At 36.2% G+C, this 15630-nt stretch overlaps 1 protein-coding gene across 2 annotated transcripts in view; it reads left to right on the top strand.

Annotated features, from left to right (window-relative positions):
• RPS6KA3 (ribosomal protein S6 kinase A3) overlaps positions 1-15630 on the top strand; it is a 79965-nt gene that overhangs the window by 32446 nt on the left and 31889 nt on the right. For both annotated transcript variants that reach the window (XM_064474391.1, XM_064474399.1), the window contains exons 3-7: positions 5222-5338; positions 7613-7694; positions 11491-11571; positions 12572-12651; positions 15075-15181. In XM_064474391.1, the coding sequence (XP_064330461.1) occupies positions 5222-5338; positions 7613-7694; positions 11491-11571; positions 12572-12651; positions 15075-15181 (467 nt within the window). The remainder of the gene's footprint in view (positions 1-5221; positions 5339-7612; positions 7695-11490; positions 11572-12571; positions 12652-15074; positions 15182-15630) is intronic.

Consider the following 15630-nt stretch of genomic DNA (forward strand, 5'->3'; position numbering starts at 1 on the left):
AATCAATCTGTAAAAAGATTGGAATTGTTAGGAGTAATACAAGAAGTGGAAATTACAAGCATGTGAGAACAATAGGAATGGTGGTGTGGTTGATACTGGCAGCTTCTAGCGGCTCAGAGCCCAGTTTGCTAGCCCTAGACCAGCTTTTCAGTTGTCCCTAGAACATACTGCTCAGAAAAAGGCCTGCAGATAAACTCACCTGTGTAAAGCAAGCAGTGTGTCATGCCGTGCAGCTCTGTATGGGCCACTTCTTTACACACAGAACCGTTTTCAGATCTTCTACTCAAAATTCAGAAATCTGAAGGATAAATTACAGAAGATTGTATGTATAGATAAACTCACATTTTTATCTTGCTTTTCTGGGCTTTTTGTTACTACTGAGAAATACTTACCTAGTAAGGCTCTTCTGCTCCTACTTCTTTTAGGGTTTGAAGTCCAGTTTCCTTTTAATACATTATCTAATAGTTGTTCCTGTAATAAGATCTCAGAAACAAATACAGGTATTTTGTGTTACAGCAGAGTTGATTTAGTCTTGAAGTAAAAAGTGAACATAAAAGAAATTAATGAAAGTTCAATTACTAGAACAAAAGTGAGTATTTACTGTTTGTTAAGTACCTAAAAAGTGGAATTTTTCCAGCAACATGATTGGGCTATTAGTTTTATATCCTAAGAATAGTTATACTTTTTCACTGCTTGCCTAGAAGGTGTGTATCCCCCGCCCGCCCACCACCCGGCATGTTTCCTATTCTAATTTGCAGCTGATAACTAAAGAGAAAAATTAGTTGCCCTTGGTGCTGCTGAATCCCTCGTTTTCTTTTGTTACCTTTTCTCTTTTAGGTTTGATTTCTGTGGAATACAGTCTATTCAGTCTTCTATCTATGTATGCATTCCTGTGCGTAGACATTGTGAGGTACATTGCTAAGGGCTTACTTATACTGAGATACTTACTGACCAGAATAGTTCTGACTTTCAAACCATATCAGTACAGGAAGTTATTCTGAAATAGTGGTGTTTTAAATTCATACCCAAACTTGTTTGTCACTCACTTCCCTTCTAGGCCGGTGTTGATTTAACACTATTATACTGTTAAGGAAATGTTAAGGAAACTCAGAGTAATGTTACCTTCTGTTTATTTCCTTGTATTCTATATTTAGTTTCATGATAATGGAAGCCAGCAGCAACCACATTAAGTTGACTAACACAATATTTTATGGGTTGGGTTTTTTTTAAATGTGGCTTTCTGTGACAGTTTTACTTTCTAGTATGAAGGTGGTCTTGAGAGAGCTCTGTGGCTAGAAAAAAATAATTTGTCTTGGGATTTCTGTTTAGACATTGCTGCAGTATAAGGCTTGAGAAAAGGGAGCTTTCCAAGCTTACAAGTAACAGAAATAAAAGATAGGCAGTAGAGTGTAGTTATAACTGGAAAGAAGATCCCATGATTGCAACAGCCAGATCACTGGTGGGTGAGTGTCTGTAGTGGTGTGAAAGTTATCAGGGAACGGAAGAAAGGAGAGGAGGACCAGAGTCTTTCAGTACCCTATACATAATCTCGTTCAATTCGAATTAATCACATGGGACAAATGTTTTTTCCAAATATCAGGGAATGATCAGAGGCGAAGCTTAAGACAAATTCAGTACCAGGCTGAATGGCTGGCTTCTCTTCCAGCTTACTGTAAGATGGCTTCTATCAACTAATGTAATTAGTGTGACTGGCTGAGAAAGATCTCTTTTTACAGTGTGAAAGGTAGATAGTGGGTACAGTGAGGGTTGATTACTTCTGCATATGATTTGCTTTTCTGTAAAAGGCTTAGCTTTTATATTTTTAACTACATCTGCAAAATACTGTTCAGGTTAAAACAACAAGCAGTCAGCAGTTATGTCAGAAAAGGAAACTGCAAATTCTTGGGTAACTATTAATCATAAATCTTGCTTCCAAAGATATGTTATGGACAAGCTACTAAAGTAGGATATGATCTGAGTTCCATTTTGTTTAAAACAGAGTTGTATTAGGTCTGCCTTATAAGGACTGAAGAGTATCTGAACGTTGAGAAGCTGTGAAGACTGGGAATATACTAGAAGTTAGTATCAGGAATGTGAAATGGTGGTTTGGGGTTTTTTTTAGAGGATGCCCAAAATAACCAGTGGGAAGTTGGTTACATAATAATTGCATTGCGTTAAAAAATAATTTTTGTTTGTGTACAGAGAACAAGTTAATATCTACTTGATTTCTTGTTTTTGTTACATTTTTGTGATGCTTTGAAAGCAATGTGTTGACCTGATCGCTTTGTGTCCCTGAATCTGGGTAGATAACTGAAAGGTTTGAAGAAGTTCTGTTTCACACATTTTTCACTTTCCCAAGATTGCCAGGGAGTTAATAGATAAAACAGTTAAGCAGAAATGGATCAAAGTATCTGAAGTAATGTGTACTGGCAATCTGTTCTACTGTGCTGTTCCTCCCCTGGGATTCTCTAAGACTGCAGTGGGTGGTTTAAGTGGTATGTAATCCAACTGATTATATACTAATTTAAAAGATGAAAACACAAATGTCCACCAGCAAATAATACCTTTGACAAGTAGAAGGCATCAATATTTCTTTCAAACTCTGTAAAGATTCAGCCTTGTGTCAACAATAGTAGCAATTTCCCTTTAAAAGAAAAAGGAGTTTAGGTTTATTGGGAGTAGTATACAGCATGCATACATGCACTTGCATGCAAAATTTTGGCTGTCTTAAAATGAAAACTGGTACCTATCCTTATTGGTAATTTTAATTTTAGAATACCCAAGACAAATCCAAGATCTTTACATTAAAATACTTTTTTTTTACTTCCTGATTTTAAAAGTTGCGAGGATGTTCTATGCATTATTCCGAAGTGTACTCTGGAATTTTTTATATATGTACACACTGTCCCACACATACATGCTCAGGATTTGTTTACATGCAGTTTATTTCCAACTTTGGTTGGAATCTTTTGAAAGAGAAATGGTGATTAGCAGAAGCATGTGTTTGAGCACATAGACATGCATGGACAGTTGCTGTGCACTTACACATGGTACTGAAACGACCAAGTGCAAAAGGATAGTTTCAGCAATAATTTATGCATATAAATTTTGCTGAATATTTGAAAAATACACAAATTACTGCTGCAGAAGCACAGCTTTAGAGTGCTGCCTCTACTCCCCCATCACTAGAACTAATTGGAGCACTGGAACAGGCTCCCCAGGGAGGCAGTCACAGCGCCAAGCCTGACAATAATCAAGAAGCACTTGGACAACGCCCTCAGAGACATGGTGTGAATTTTGGGGCTGTCCTGTGCAGGGACAGGAGTTGGACTTGATGATCCTTGCGGGTCCCTTCCAACTCAGGACATTCTATGATTCTATGATTAATTAGTGCACATTTTGGTGTATATAGATAAGGGGAAAGTTTGGAGCAATGAAGACATGCCCTTGCTGGAAAAGGGTCAGTTAGAGAATACTTAAGCAAACTGGATGTCCAAGGTCCATGGGCCTTGATAGGATGCGCATGAGTGCTGAGGGACTTGGCAGATGTCATTGCGAGGCCACTCTTTGTCTTCCAATGATCATGGTGACTGGGAGAGGTGCTTGAGGACTGAAGGAAATCAAATATCACTCCTACCTTCAAAAAGGACATGGAGGACCCAGGGAACTACAGGATGGTCAGCCACACCTTGATCCCTGGGAAGGTGATGGAACAACTAGTCCTGGAAACCACTTCCATGTACCTGAAGGAGCAAAAGGTAACTGGGGTTAGTCAGCATGGATTCACAAAGGTGAAATCATGTTTGACCAGCCTGAAGGGAGGGTGCACAGAGGACGAAGCCGGGCTCTTTCCAGTGGTGCCCAGTGGCAGGACCAGAGGCAGCGGGCACAAACTGAAACACAGGAGGTTCCTTCTGAACATCAAGAATCACCTTTTCCACTGTGAGGGTGATCAAGCTGTGGCACAGGTTGCCCAGGGAGGTTGTGGAGTCTCCGTCCTTGGAAGTATTCAAAAGCTGCCTGGACATGGTTCTGGGCGACCAGCTGTAGGTGGCCCTGCTTGAGCGGGGGGGTTGGACCAAATGACCCCCAGAGGTGCCTTCCAAGCTCAACCAGACTGTGACTCTGTGCTATAGACCTGACACTCCCTCATTAAATAGAGGAAAAGTATTCTCAGACTTTATTTATTCACTGTAGCCCATTGAAGGAATAGGAAGAGAATGCACAAAAAATTGAAATTCTAGTTAGTGTATTTGTGTTGTGTAAGTTAAGTTACAGTCAGTGCTGCTTAAATTGGATTGCATGTAATGCCTAGATAGTTCTTCAGATGACACTGATAAGAATGCAGGGTTTTTTACTTACTTCTGAACAGTTGCTGACAAGTTCTTAAATGCTTTCCCTTTTGTGGGACAAGGAGTGGTGTTTTTCAGGGGATTTTCAAATTCTGTGCAGAAAATAGTGAATTAAGTGCAGAGCACAAAAAACCTACAAGATCCACTGCCCTTTAGAGCTTTCTGGTGACTAGTTCCTCACCGGAGAGGAATGCTGCAGACTGGTATCTTTTATAGAATAGACTTTCCTTGAGAAGAGAGGCAATGAGATTCTTTTCCTCACCAGAATTTCCCCAGTGGCAGGTAGAGTGTTTATGGCTGCTGAAGTGAGGGTGGAGGGTGTGTCGCGTTGCAGGGAAATGTCTTACAGCAGAAGCTGAAGCCCTGTCTTACAAAGGTGAGCATTAACATTGCTGCAGCATAGTGGGCCTCATTCATGTGTTAAAAAGGAGAGCTTTTCTTAGATATCTGGTCCAGTTGATGCACTCTAGGTGACCTTTAAGAGGACAGACCTTAAGATGATTGGTTTCCATTAATGGGTTGTGAATCTGGAACCGAGATTATGAACCAAACAATATGGGCCTAAGCACAAAAGCAGGGGAATCACTGACTTGTTATTGTCAACTGTGTTGTCTAGATTCTGATGCATCCCCAAATGTTTAAGCGACATAGTTACTGAACAAATACTTCCTTTTGTAACAGATATAATTTTTTGTGTGTGTCTTAATTATGCAAATAGCATTGCCCAGTGGTTTTTATCTACAATTGGGAGCATGTAGTTCATTGGATTCAGTGGCCCTAGTACTTTGTAATATATTGTGAATTTATAAAGATTTGGGGAAGATGTACCACTAATGTAAACTTATTCCACTCTTTTTTTCCTCTGTCAGGAAGAAGGAAATATCAAAGAAATTGCAATAACTCATCATGTAAAGGAAGGACATGAGAAAGCAGACCCTTCACAGTTTGAACTTCTGAAAGTACTAGGACAAGGGTCCTTTGGAAAGGTCAGTAAGTGAACTGTCATGGAACCAATTATTCAGGAATATAGCATTGAATAATAGTAGGAGTGAAATATTTAGAACAGCCACAATCTTGCATTAAGGTAATGTTGCAAGAGAAAACTGCTTTCTAAATTAGTGCTAACTAGCCACTGTAATTGTGGTAGATCTTTTTAAAGCAGTAATTCTTTTTCCAGTTTGTATGATATGTAGATCTTGAAGATCCATAGAAAAATTGGCTTGATATAAAATAATCAGGTATTCACTGTTAAAATGGAATGTCATTTTTCTATAACTACTCTTCTATGTTTGAGGGGGCGAGGGTTGAAAGGGTTTTTTGATAAGTATTCCTAGTTGCTAACTTCCTAATTATCACCAGTACAGAAGCTATAGGCAGAATTTAATTTTGTAGCAGATGGTAATGGTAAAGAACAAATTTTAGGCAATAATGGCTACTGCAGTAAACGTGATACACCCTAGTTGTGTTCATGCTAGGCATTATCTGTCATAATTTGGTTAAGACAAAACATACCTTGATATTTATTTGTAGCTCTATTAAAGGCTCGATGTTTCTGGCATTTATTGAGTACTGTCCATGCCGAGATCTCAGTAGGTGTACATGATTCATACTTTTAGTTGTCCATATCCAGGTTGGCGGCAAAACATTAACTTCATGTGGCAAGACAGATCACTGAAACAGAATGGAATATGCAACAGAAGACCACAGAGCCTTTACATCCATTTTTAGCTTTAATTGCAATTCTGAATGTGATGGTAAACTCCAGCATATAATGCCAAATCCACCTTGGATATGGGGGAAAATTAGAAAGATCGGTCTAGTTCTCTCTTGGTGATAGGAAGTTACTGTTAGTCACACAGTGGGAGTAGCAGTTCCAGTTCAGCTTGGAAAACTAGATGTTTAGAAACTATAAAATTTTACTCAAACTAGTAAGGCTTCCCCGAGAAACATGATTCCAAAGGTGGTTTCCTATATTGTTTGATTTCATCCAGAATCATAACCCAAGTTTTTATTTGGAAATCTTCAAATCAGGAGAAGTAAATCATTCAGGGGCAAGGAAATGTAAGCTAATAAATGATAATTTAAACAATCTCCCTTATTTTATTGATATTACTAAATTCAGTGCTGCAACCGTTGGGTGGGACAAGTTTTGAAAATGCAAAAATAAACAACTGCCTACCTGACTCAGTGTTGCAAAAACGGTAATCTGGTCCGCAATTTTCTTAGCCTTTTTTCAAAAAGGATTAATAGTAGAAAACCCATAATCCCTTGTTTCTAATAATTTTGGAAGATGTCACAACTTCCCATGCAGTTTTAGAAAGACTAATCTGCATGCTCTACAAGGTCTCTCAGTGATGTTCTAGTAATCTCTGGATAATGCAAAGGGATGTTAATGTAAGTGAGAATTGGATACAAAACCAGACTGAAAACTGATTTTGTATAACGCATTTAACATTCTCATATACAACAACATGACTCTATGCTTTTTCATAAATAACCAGAAAACTTGTGGCAGATCTATTTTTTTTTCTTCATTTCTAAATCTGAAATTTGGCTCTTCTGGAATTCTTTTTATATTAAGGATATTAAAAACAATCCCACTCAAGAAATCCCATTACACTAAAGAAGGACATGAAACACACTTTAACTGAGGCTGGCTGCACTTCATTGGTACGTGCAAAACTCAGCAGAAGCATGTCATTAAAAAAATATGGTTTTGTGACACAAGAGGTTGGTTCTTATAATTTTTATAGGTTATTTTTTAAAAAAATATTTTATTATGCGTTGATTCGTACAGTTTTCTGGATCAACTTTTGTACACACATTTATTTTCATATCCAACAATTATTTTATTAGTGTTTTTGCTATGCCATCTTATGGGTTTTAATAAGACAAAAATATTTAGAGTTTAATATTGTAAAGCTGAATTTTGTGTTTCAAATCTTTCTCAACTTCTGAAAGAATCCAAATTCATCCTTTCTTTTATTCACTGAAATAAATTAAGTTAAACCAAAACTAATGTGGCAGACTGCTTGCCTGGAATGAACCTTTTAGATTAAGAAATGAAGGAATAGAAGGAACTGCAAGGAAATTTTTGTTTGGCTTTGCAGAATCTAAAAGTGTTGAAGAAACTAATAATAGTATTGGGAGGAATAACAACAATGTTGAAATACTACTGGCTACTTGAATTTCTTAGCAAAGCTTATCGATCTGACTTGCCTTTATATTCTTCTAAGAATTCTTTTTAATTTTCAATGCAGGTCTTTCTTGTCAAAAAAATCTCAGGATCAGATGCTAGACAGCTTTATGCAATGAAGGTATTGAAAAAGGCCACCTTGAAAGGTAAGCATTGTTTAGATAGAAAAGAAAAAAAAAAGACATCAGGGACACTATACCAAACCTTAACCTTTACATGCATGCTGTTCCATAGATTGTATTTTAGACCTTTCTTCTATCAAACAACAAATAGCAGAATACACTGCCTTGTATTCTGAACCCAGAAGAATTAAGTAAACAGTACTATATTGATAGTTATAGGGGAGAGTAGGTTCCTCTCCATGCTAAGTTCATTCGGTGATGGTGGTTTAATAGAGTAGTTGTGTTACATCTGCCACCTGACTTGCTCCTGAGCTGCTGTTTGAAACTTAATAGCCTTCCTTTTTGCATTTACTGTGTATCACCAAGGATACAGTTAATTCCTGTTGCTCGGTTTATATTTAGGTCATGATATTTAAAAGTGCATTGTATCAGCCTTTTTTTTTTTTTTCCTAAAAGTTCCAAGCACAGGAGTTCTAACTCTTTCTTTAAAAAGCAGTATACAGTACCTTTTCCCCAAAACTTTTGGCACTTTTTCTGGTTGTTGGATATATTAGATGAAATCTGAAGTTAATCATCTAAGTTATTTGAGCAAAAATGAGCTTTAAAATGTGTTTTGTTTCTTTCCTGGGTGTTTTTGATCTTGAATCATATCAGTACAAAGTTCAAACCTGAACAATCTCAATTCTGTCCTGGAGAATTCCTTAAGAAAAAAGAAATAATGTATTTTTTTAATGTAGATTAAAATGAAAGCGATCTATCACACTAATGACTTAACCAGAATGTGTATTAGTTGCTTTATGCCATTGTGTAATATGTCTGTAGTTCTTCTAATTTGTAACTGCACTGAAATTGCAATGATAATTTTGGGATAGTTCCAACAACTTATAGTACCTCACCTGCGTTATTGATTATTACAGCAACTTGAAATTTTAACCTACGGTTTCATCTGAAAATGTTCATAGAATGATGGAAGGAACAAAAACTCTTACTGAATTGTGAACTTTTGCTAAAATGTTAAACCTGAAATTTTTTCTGCTTAAGATCCAGTGCTGAATATCTATGTCATAAATCTCATTATATATCGCTTTCACCTAAAACTATTACAAAGAGTGTGTGTTTGAACAGTTTCCTATATTTTGATTCCTCTGTGTCTTGTGGCACGTGCCCTTCTCATTACTTACTTCCTATTATTTTGAAATTGATTTCCACTCATTTAAGGTACTTCGATATCCTTAATAGCCTTTCATTCTCCAGCCTGTTAATAGCTCAGAACTGGAGTCAAAGGTCATTCCGCAGTTGCTTTTTTAAGATGTTTGAGGGCTTCTCTCCATCACCTTTTGATTGTGGTTTAACCTTACGTGTAAAAATTACAGTCCAAGCTGCGGATTTAGTTTTGCTACAGATGGCAGAGGCTGATAAATACTGAAATTGGAAGCTTGACCTTTGGTTGGAAAAGGAGACTCGTGGGCACTAAGAATTCAAGGATGCAAAAGGTTTCACCAGAAAGGTGACACTAGCAGGAGGACACCGTACTTTTCAACACTGTATCTGAATTTTCAGATGCTTTTGAGTGTCTTTTGGTTGTGATTCATGTTCTAGGAAGAATGGAGTTGCAAGCAAACAAAGGTTACTGTTGAAATCTTAGTATGAAATTAACTGTTGTTTTCCATAACTGCAGCATATTTTGAGATCTAATGTAATTTCAAATAATACAGACTGTGTTACTTGATTTGTCTAAGGTTCTTTAGCTCTTTCAAATCTATTTCATAAAGTTACTTTTATGTTCTAAAACTAAAGATTAAAATGCCCTTTAAGACCGCTTCTTAACGAAAAGCGGTGTGCATGATTCGTAAATCAAATTTAGAGAGAATATTTTCACAGGAATGCAACTGCATTAGCCAGAACACGTTGATATGACTACACAGTCCAACCTTTATTGTTCAGAGCAAATCCAGGAATATACGTATATAACTTTGGTGTGGAGACTAGTTTATTAATACACCCTGATAGAAGGTATCATCTTTCAGTGCCCCTTTATGATGGGGGGAGAGAGAGAAACAGGGCCAAATCATTGCTAGAGAGCCTGGCATCAAATGTATTAAGAAAAATCAGTACCTCCAGCAGTACACACATGGAAACCATAGTCAACAAAAATAAGAATTTTTTTTAAGGGCTAATACTAATGTCTGAAATGAGCTCAGTTCCTTATACTTTTTTTTGGTTGAGATCTTGTAAATCCAGACTTTCTTTAGCCTTTCAGAAATAAGGCTTGTTATCCGTGTGACTGTTGCATAGTTGTAGGCACTTGAAAGTCTTGAATTTTTTTTCTCAACTGAATCTGCCTAAAAAAAGAATATTCTGAATTTCAATTTTGTAATTCACATGAACGCTTGGAACAGTGAAATGGCGCAACTATCTTGTGACATTTTCATTACTTTAGATGTAAAGGTCAAAATTCAAATGTGTTGTTTGCTCTGTGTTTGGTGAGCACTTACTTCATATGCTTCCATTTTTAGGACTCTGTTACGCAGGGAAATGGGAACTTTATAGCTTTATTCATTTATGAAAGTGTATCTGTATAATTTATTTCACAAGTACCTGTATTATTGTAAGTGCCTACTTCTGGAAAAAGATAGCTAAACATCTAAAAGAAACTTACACTTCTTGACATTTTTTTCCTGCCTTATGTTTTAATATCTGGAACTCTGGCTTGTTAACTGCACAAGGAATGCCAGCAACTTAAACTTTGGACTGGACTTGATTGCTCTGGGGTGCTTCCTTCAGGAAGCTGTAACATTTGGGAAAGGGCAGTAACAAAATGTAGAATAAGGGAAAGAAGGAGAAATGCGACATCTTAAACCACTTTTGCTAGCTCTCATCTGTAACAGTTTTGAATTTTGTCTGTGTCCTGGCAGATTTGGAGCTTTGGATGGGAACCAGGCACTGACTGGAGTGGCAGGGAGTTGCCTAGGACAGCTGAAGCAGGTGCCATGCTCAGCTGACCATCCTGTCTGTCTCCATGGATTTACCAGCCCCATATCCAGGGCATCTGTACATGGTCCTCAGTTAGTTTAATCTATGGTGGCATAGGAGCAGGTCTGTGTCCCATTCTGAGCCACCACAGCGGGATAGCACAGGCAGATTGAGCAGTAACTGCTGCTGATGTCTGATATACTCCTCCATGCACACGTTTACTCTCAGTAAACCTTTTTAAAATCAAAAAGATTGTCTGAAGTACATGCTACATTGAATGGATATTCTTTTTATCTTTAGTTCATAATAAAGAAAGGAAATTTTTAAAAAATTACCTTCCAAATTGTGAAGGTACTTAATAGTACAAGTTATTTGAGGTAAACCAATATAAGCATCTTTATGATAGTATAACTGTATTCATAAGTTTGTTTTGCTATAACTTGAAAAGTAGGGAGAATTAAACAGTAGAGGAAATGCCTATGTTTTCTATACATAGCTGTGGCAGTTTCGCTCTGCTGTTTAAAAGGTTAACTAAGTATAGGGCAGACTGAAGGGTAGCTATGTTTCCTCTTGTGCTTTTGTTAAATTTATTTACTCAGTGTCAGATTTTGCCAATAGCAGAAAACAAAGCAAATTGAAATGTGTAAAGAGATTTTTCAGAAAACTGCACTGTGAAAATAATTCTGTCTCAGGTCTCCTCTGTGTAGTGACCTGCAGACAATCGTAATACTGTGGGTTACAATGTGAAGTACATCAGGAAACGTAGGAGAAATACTGATTCACAATGTAAATTCTTCTTACTTGTTTTTTGGTTTTTTTTTTTTAATCTTGCTCATGTCTGTTGTAGTTCGAGATCGGGTTCGGACAAAAATGGAACGTGATATTCTAGTAGAAGTTAACCATCCTTTCATTGTCAAGTTACATTATGGTGAGTTGCAGAAAAATTCATTTTTACATCGTAAAAATGGTTGCCTGTCAAGATAGTACTTAGTACTTAATTTGTGGTTCAGAGAATCATAGAATATTAGTGTGATATCTAAAACCTGATTGTGCAAAGACTTGCTCCTTCTCATACAAAGTTAAGCATATGCACAGTGTTATATCCTTATAGGACTGAGAGTCTTGTAGCCCTTTGCTTTATTAAAAAGCAGTTATCTATTTATGCCTAGCTGTTCTTTTCTAAAACCTCTCATCTTTTGTATATGTCATTCACTTCTCTTAATTATTTCTTATCTTTGCTTTATTTACTCTATAGAAAACATGTGCAATGGCACTATTTACAGTTGTATCATAATTGGTGGGAATATGCCTTTTAATTTTACTAGTATGGACAGCCATAAAATCATTCATGTGGAGGAAATCAGTACTCTTAACATGTCATGCAGAAAGTAAACTGAAAAAAAGATAGAGAGTAGTTTCTGTAATTCTTTTTCTTTTTTTTTCCTTTTTTTAGTTATGTTTTTCTTTTAGGATCCAGTTTTTCCTATACTTCAAACCTCAGATCTCTATCACTCTCTGATGTGGCTTAAATAATGCAGCTTTCACTATTTTACTTGTCTAGTTTGCAAAAGCGTGACGAGATCTCCCTGTTAAGCTGAGTTTCCAGAGGTTTTAGAATACATGCTTTAGTTACTAAATTGCCCTTTAAATCCAGGCTTTTTACTTCCAAAATCTGGAATGAAATGCTGACTAGCCTAAGTGTAGTTTATTTTATTAGAAATTCCTTTGGTGACTTGTTTTGCTTTCACATGGCATGAGAGCTATTTGGTCCATGATAGAGCAACTGTTACTTTATTTAAATAAATTTTTCCACAAAGGAGAAAAGAATAATTTATTTTGATTATGAAAATAAAGGTGAATTATTGGGTATGCTATTTGTCTGATCATGGGTAAAATTAGATTATGTTTAATTTCTTTAATCTTTTCAGCTTTTCAAACAGAAGGGAAGCTATATCTTATTTTGGACTTTCTCAGGGGAGGAGACTTGTTTACACGTTTATCCAAAGAGGTAAACTTTTTTAATTTGAAAATTTTCTGTTGATAAAATTTCACTATAAATTGCCTATATTAGGAGAGTTTACTTCTTAAATTCGGTTTTCATTGAATAGAATTTTGATTATTTTTAGCCAGCTAGGTTTTTGATTTGCTTGGATTTTTTGCACAAAGTAGTCACTTCATGAAAATGCTGTTGGTAATCTGCATTGTTTCTGAAAAAAGGTTTAGACAAGCAGTCTTTCTGTGCTGCTTGTTACACCTTGCAAAATTTTCTTCTCCTATTGCTACCATGTTTACAGTTGAGTCTCAGCATGGATTTATATAAAGTAGTTGTATTCAACTGATTTGTGTCTGGTTTTAATATCCAGAATTTGGTGTCACATTTTTTGATTTACATATAAACACAACTTTACATTACTTATAAATATAAAAAAGCAATAATTGTTTCACTTACATTAGTAATTTTCCAGACGTGAACACTTTGCCTTTGTCATGCGGGTGATCCCTCTGTGTAAATATGTGAAATAACAACTTCGAAAAGTTCAATTACCTCAAATTCATTTGATTATAACTCTTAGAGGAAATGTTAGCATTAATTTTAACAGATTTTTTTTTTTGCATCACTCGTGCAAAAACTTCCAATAAATATATAATAGGATAGAGATATAAATATATCCAATGCATATCTGGTAGCCAGAACTTGTAATTTTAGCTGCCTTCCATTTTCCCTTGCTACAGAGTTATGTGAGAAAGGTTGGGTCACCACTACAAAGCTATGTGGTTATGAAGAGGAGAGAAGAATGCAGTGCACTTTGGGTGTAGATATATCATCATTTCTGTGCTGGCCACATAAGTTAATACATTTAATTCAGTGAAGCCATCTGTTTAAAGTTGTTTCCTTTAGTTTGTTTTGCCAATGATGAGTAGAAAGTCAGTAGTACTCTAAAATTGAGATACTTTTTTCTTAAAATCCTTAGTTCTTTCTTGATTCCCAAGAAAGAATGTATATTTCTTTCCTGCCAATGACTTTTTCATTTTGAGCCACTCAAATTTTAAAAGATTTAATATGGCTAGATAAGAAATATTCATTATAGGTACCTGAATCTAAGCTAATTGATCATAACTGATGGAGCGAAATGGGCATGCTGGATGCCATTAATGTCATCCTCATATCAATGCACATGATTTTAAAATAAATCAGATTACCTCCAGCCTGAAAGTTCCTGCTTTTTCCCCACTGACTACAGAGGGAGAAGTGGTTAATTCAGAGCTAGATGTCTACACTGCAGATGTTTACGGTTAGGAGAGATGAATTCCATGCGATATTTTTAAAGAACATAGTGTGGGTGTATTGTCATCCTCATGGGATCTTTCATTATTTGAGCTTTTAAATGTTTCTTATAGATATTTCCCTTCTTGAATGTGTCTGTACTAAATATTGGCTCTTTTGTAGAAGTAACATCAGCAGCAACCTTTGTATAGGCTTTGATATCGCCTTCTCCCTTCAAACTACTAAGGGGAAAATACATGGTATTCTTCATTCTTAACTCTTGCTTAAAATAATGTTCATCTGTGCTCCCCATTGCTGTGGGTTTTTTTCAGATGCTGTATCTAAAGATGTTAGTCTTAAATTCTTAAAAGAAAAAAGGCTTAGAGTAGTAACTGAGGTAGAATCAAATCATGCAGGATTTTTATTTTTTTCTAAATTCTCAAAGTTTCATTGTAATGTTTTCTGTCAGTGGATCACGACAGCTGTTGATATAATTGAGACATGTTTTACATTGAATGTAAACAGGGATTAGTTTATCTTCCTAACAAAATGTGGGATTGCTATCTGAGATCTTAGCTGTGCTCTTACATTAGGCTATTGCCTTAGTTTACTCTTAGATCTACCTTTTCTGCAGTTACATCTCAGGCTGCACTTGGGGTTTTTCCCACTACTGTAACTTCTTTCTCGTAGTGCTTGGAGATAATCTCCTCAAAACCAAGATGTGTACGCTTTTCTTGTCTCTCTGACTTCGTAGACGAAATTCAGGCATTTGGACTTCTTTAGTCCGTTTGTATTTGGAAATGAAATGGTCACATCCAATAGAGAGGTAGTCACATTCTTTAAACGCTTCCCAAAATTTTTCAGTTTCACCACAATGTGTGTGTCTGTTCTCTTGAAGAATCAGAAGTAAATAACCCCAGTCTTGCAGAAAAAATAATGATATTGGCTTTGGAAGTTATTTTTCAAGTATGTACTGTGAAATAGTATTGATTTTAAAATCCTAGATTTTGTCTAACCAAGAAACTTGAATTTCTAGGGTTTTGTATAGAAATGAATTCAAGTATTTTGAAGAACCATTCTACAAAACCACTGTTACTGTTGTTTAGTTGGTGCTGGTGTAAGCTTTACAGACTTTACATGTAAAACACATCATTTTGCTTTTTCAGGTGATGTTCACAGAAGACGATGTTAAATTTTACCTGGCAGAATTAGCACTTGCGTTAGACCATCTACATAGTCTTGGAATAATATACCGGGACCTAAAACCAGAAAAGTAAGACTCCTCTGTGGCAAATGCAGTGCATTAATTTGAGTTGTATAGCACTTCTACCTACACACTTCTCTTTCAAGCTCTTAAGCTTCAGTAATTTACTATATAAACTGAACAGGAAGGGAGGTGGGGGAAGCTTGTGGACTAGTTTAATTTAAAAGATTGGATTTCATTTCCACTCAAACATGAACATCTAGTTTCAGAGTGATGTGCCAGGTAGTATAATCTGTGTTACTTTAGGTAAAGAGTATACTGAAGTATTCCTGCCTCTCATTTTCCAGGTGTTTTAGGGTGTACAATGGAGAAGAGGTCGTCTTGGCCTTTTGTTTCTGTCATTGCTGTAGAATTTCTGGACTAGAGATAAACTTAGAAGAAATACATGATACAAAGTTACAGTTGAATGTTGTATCTTTGCATCTGAAAGCCTAACAGCAAACATATTTTCCAATGCT

This window comes from Phalacrocorax carbo, chromosome 1 (genome assembly GCF_963921805.1).
Source record: "Phalacrocorax carbo chromosome 1, bPhaCar2.1, whole genome shotgun sequence".
Lineage (NCBI taxonomy): Eukaryota > Metazoa > Chordata > Aves > Suliformes > Phalacrocoracidae > Phalacrocorax > Phalacrocorax carbo.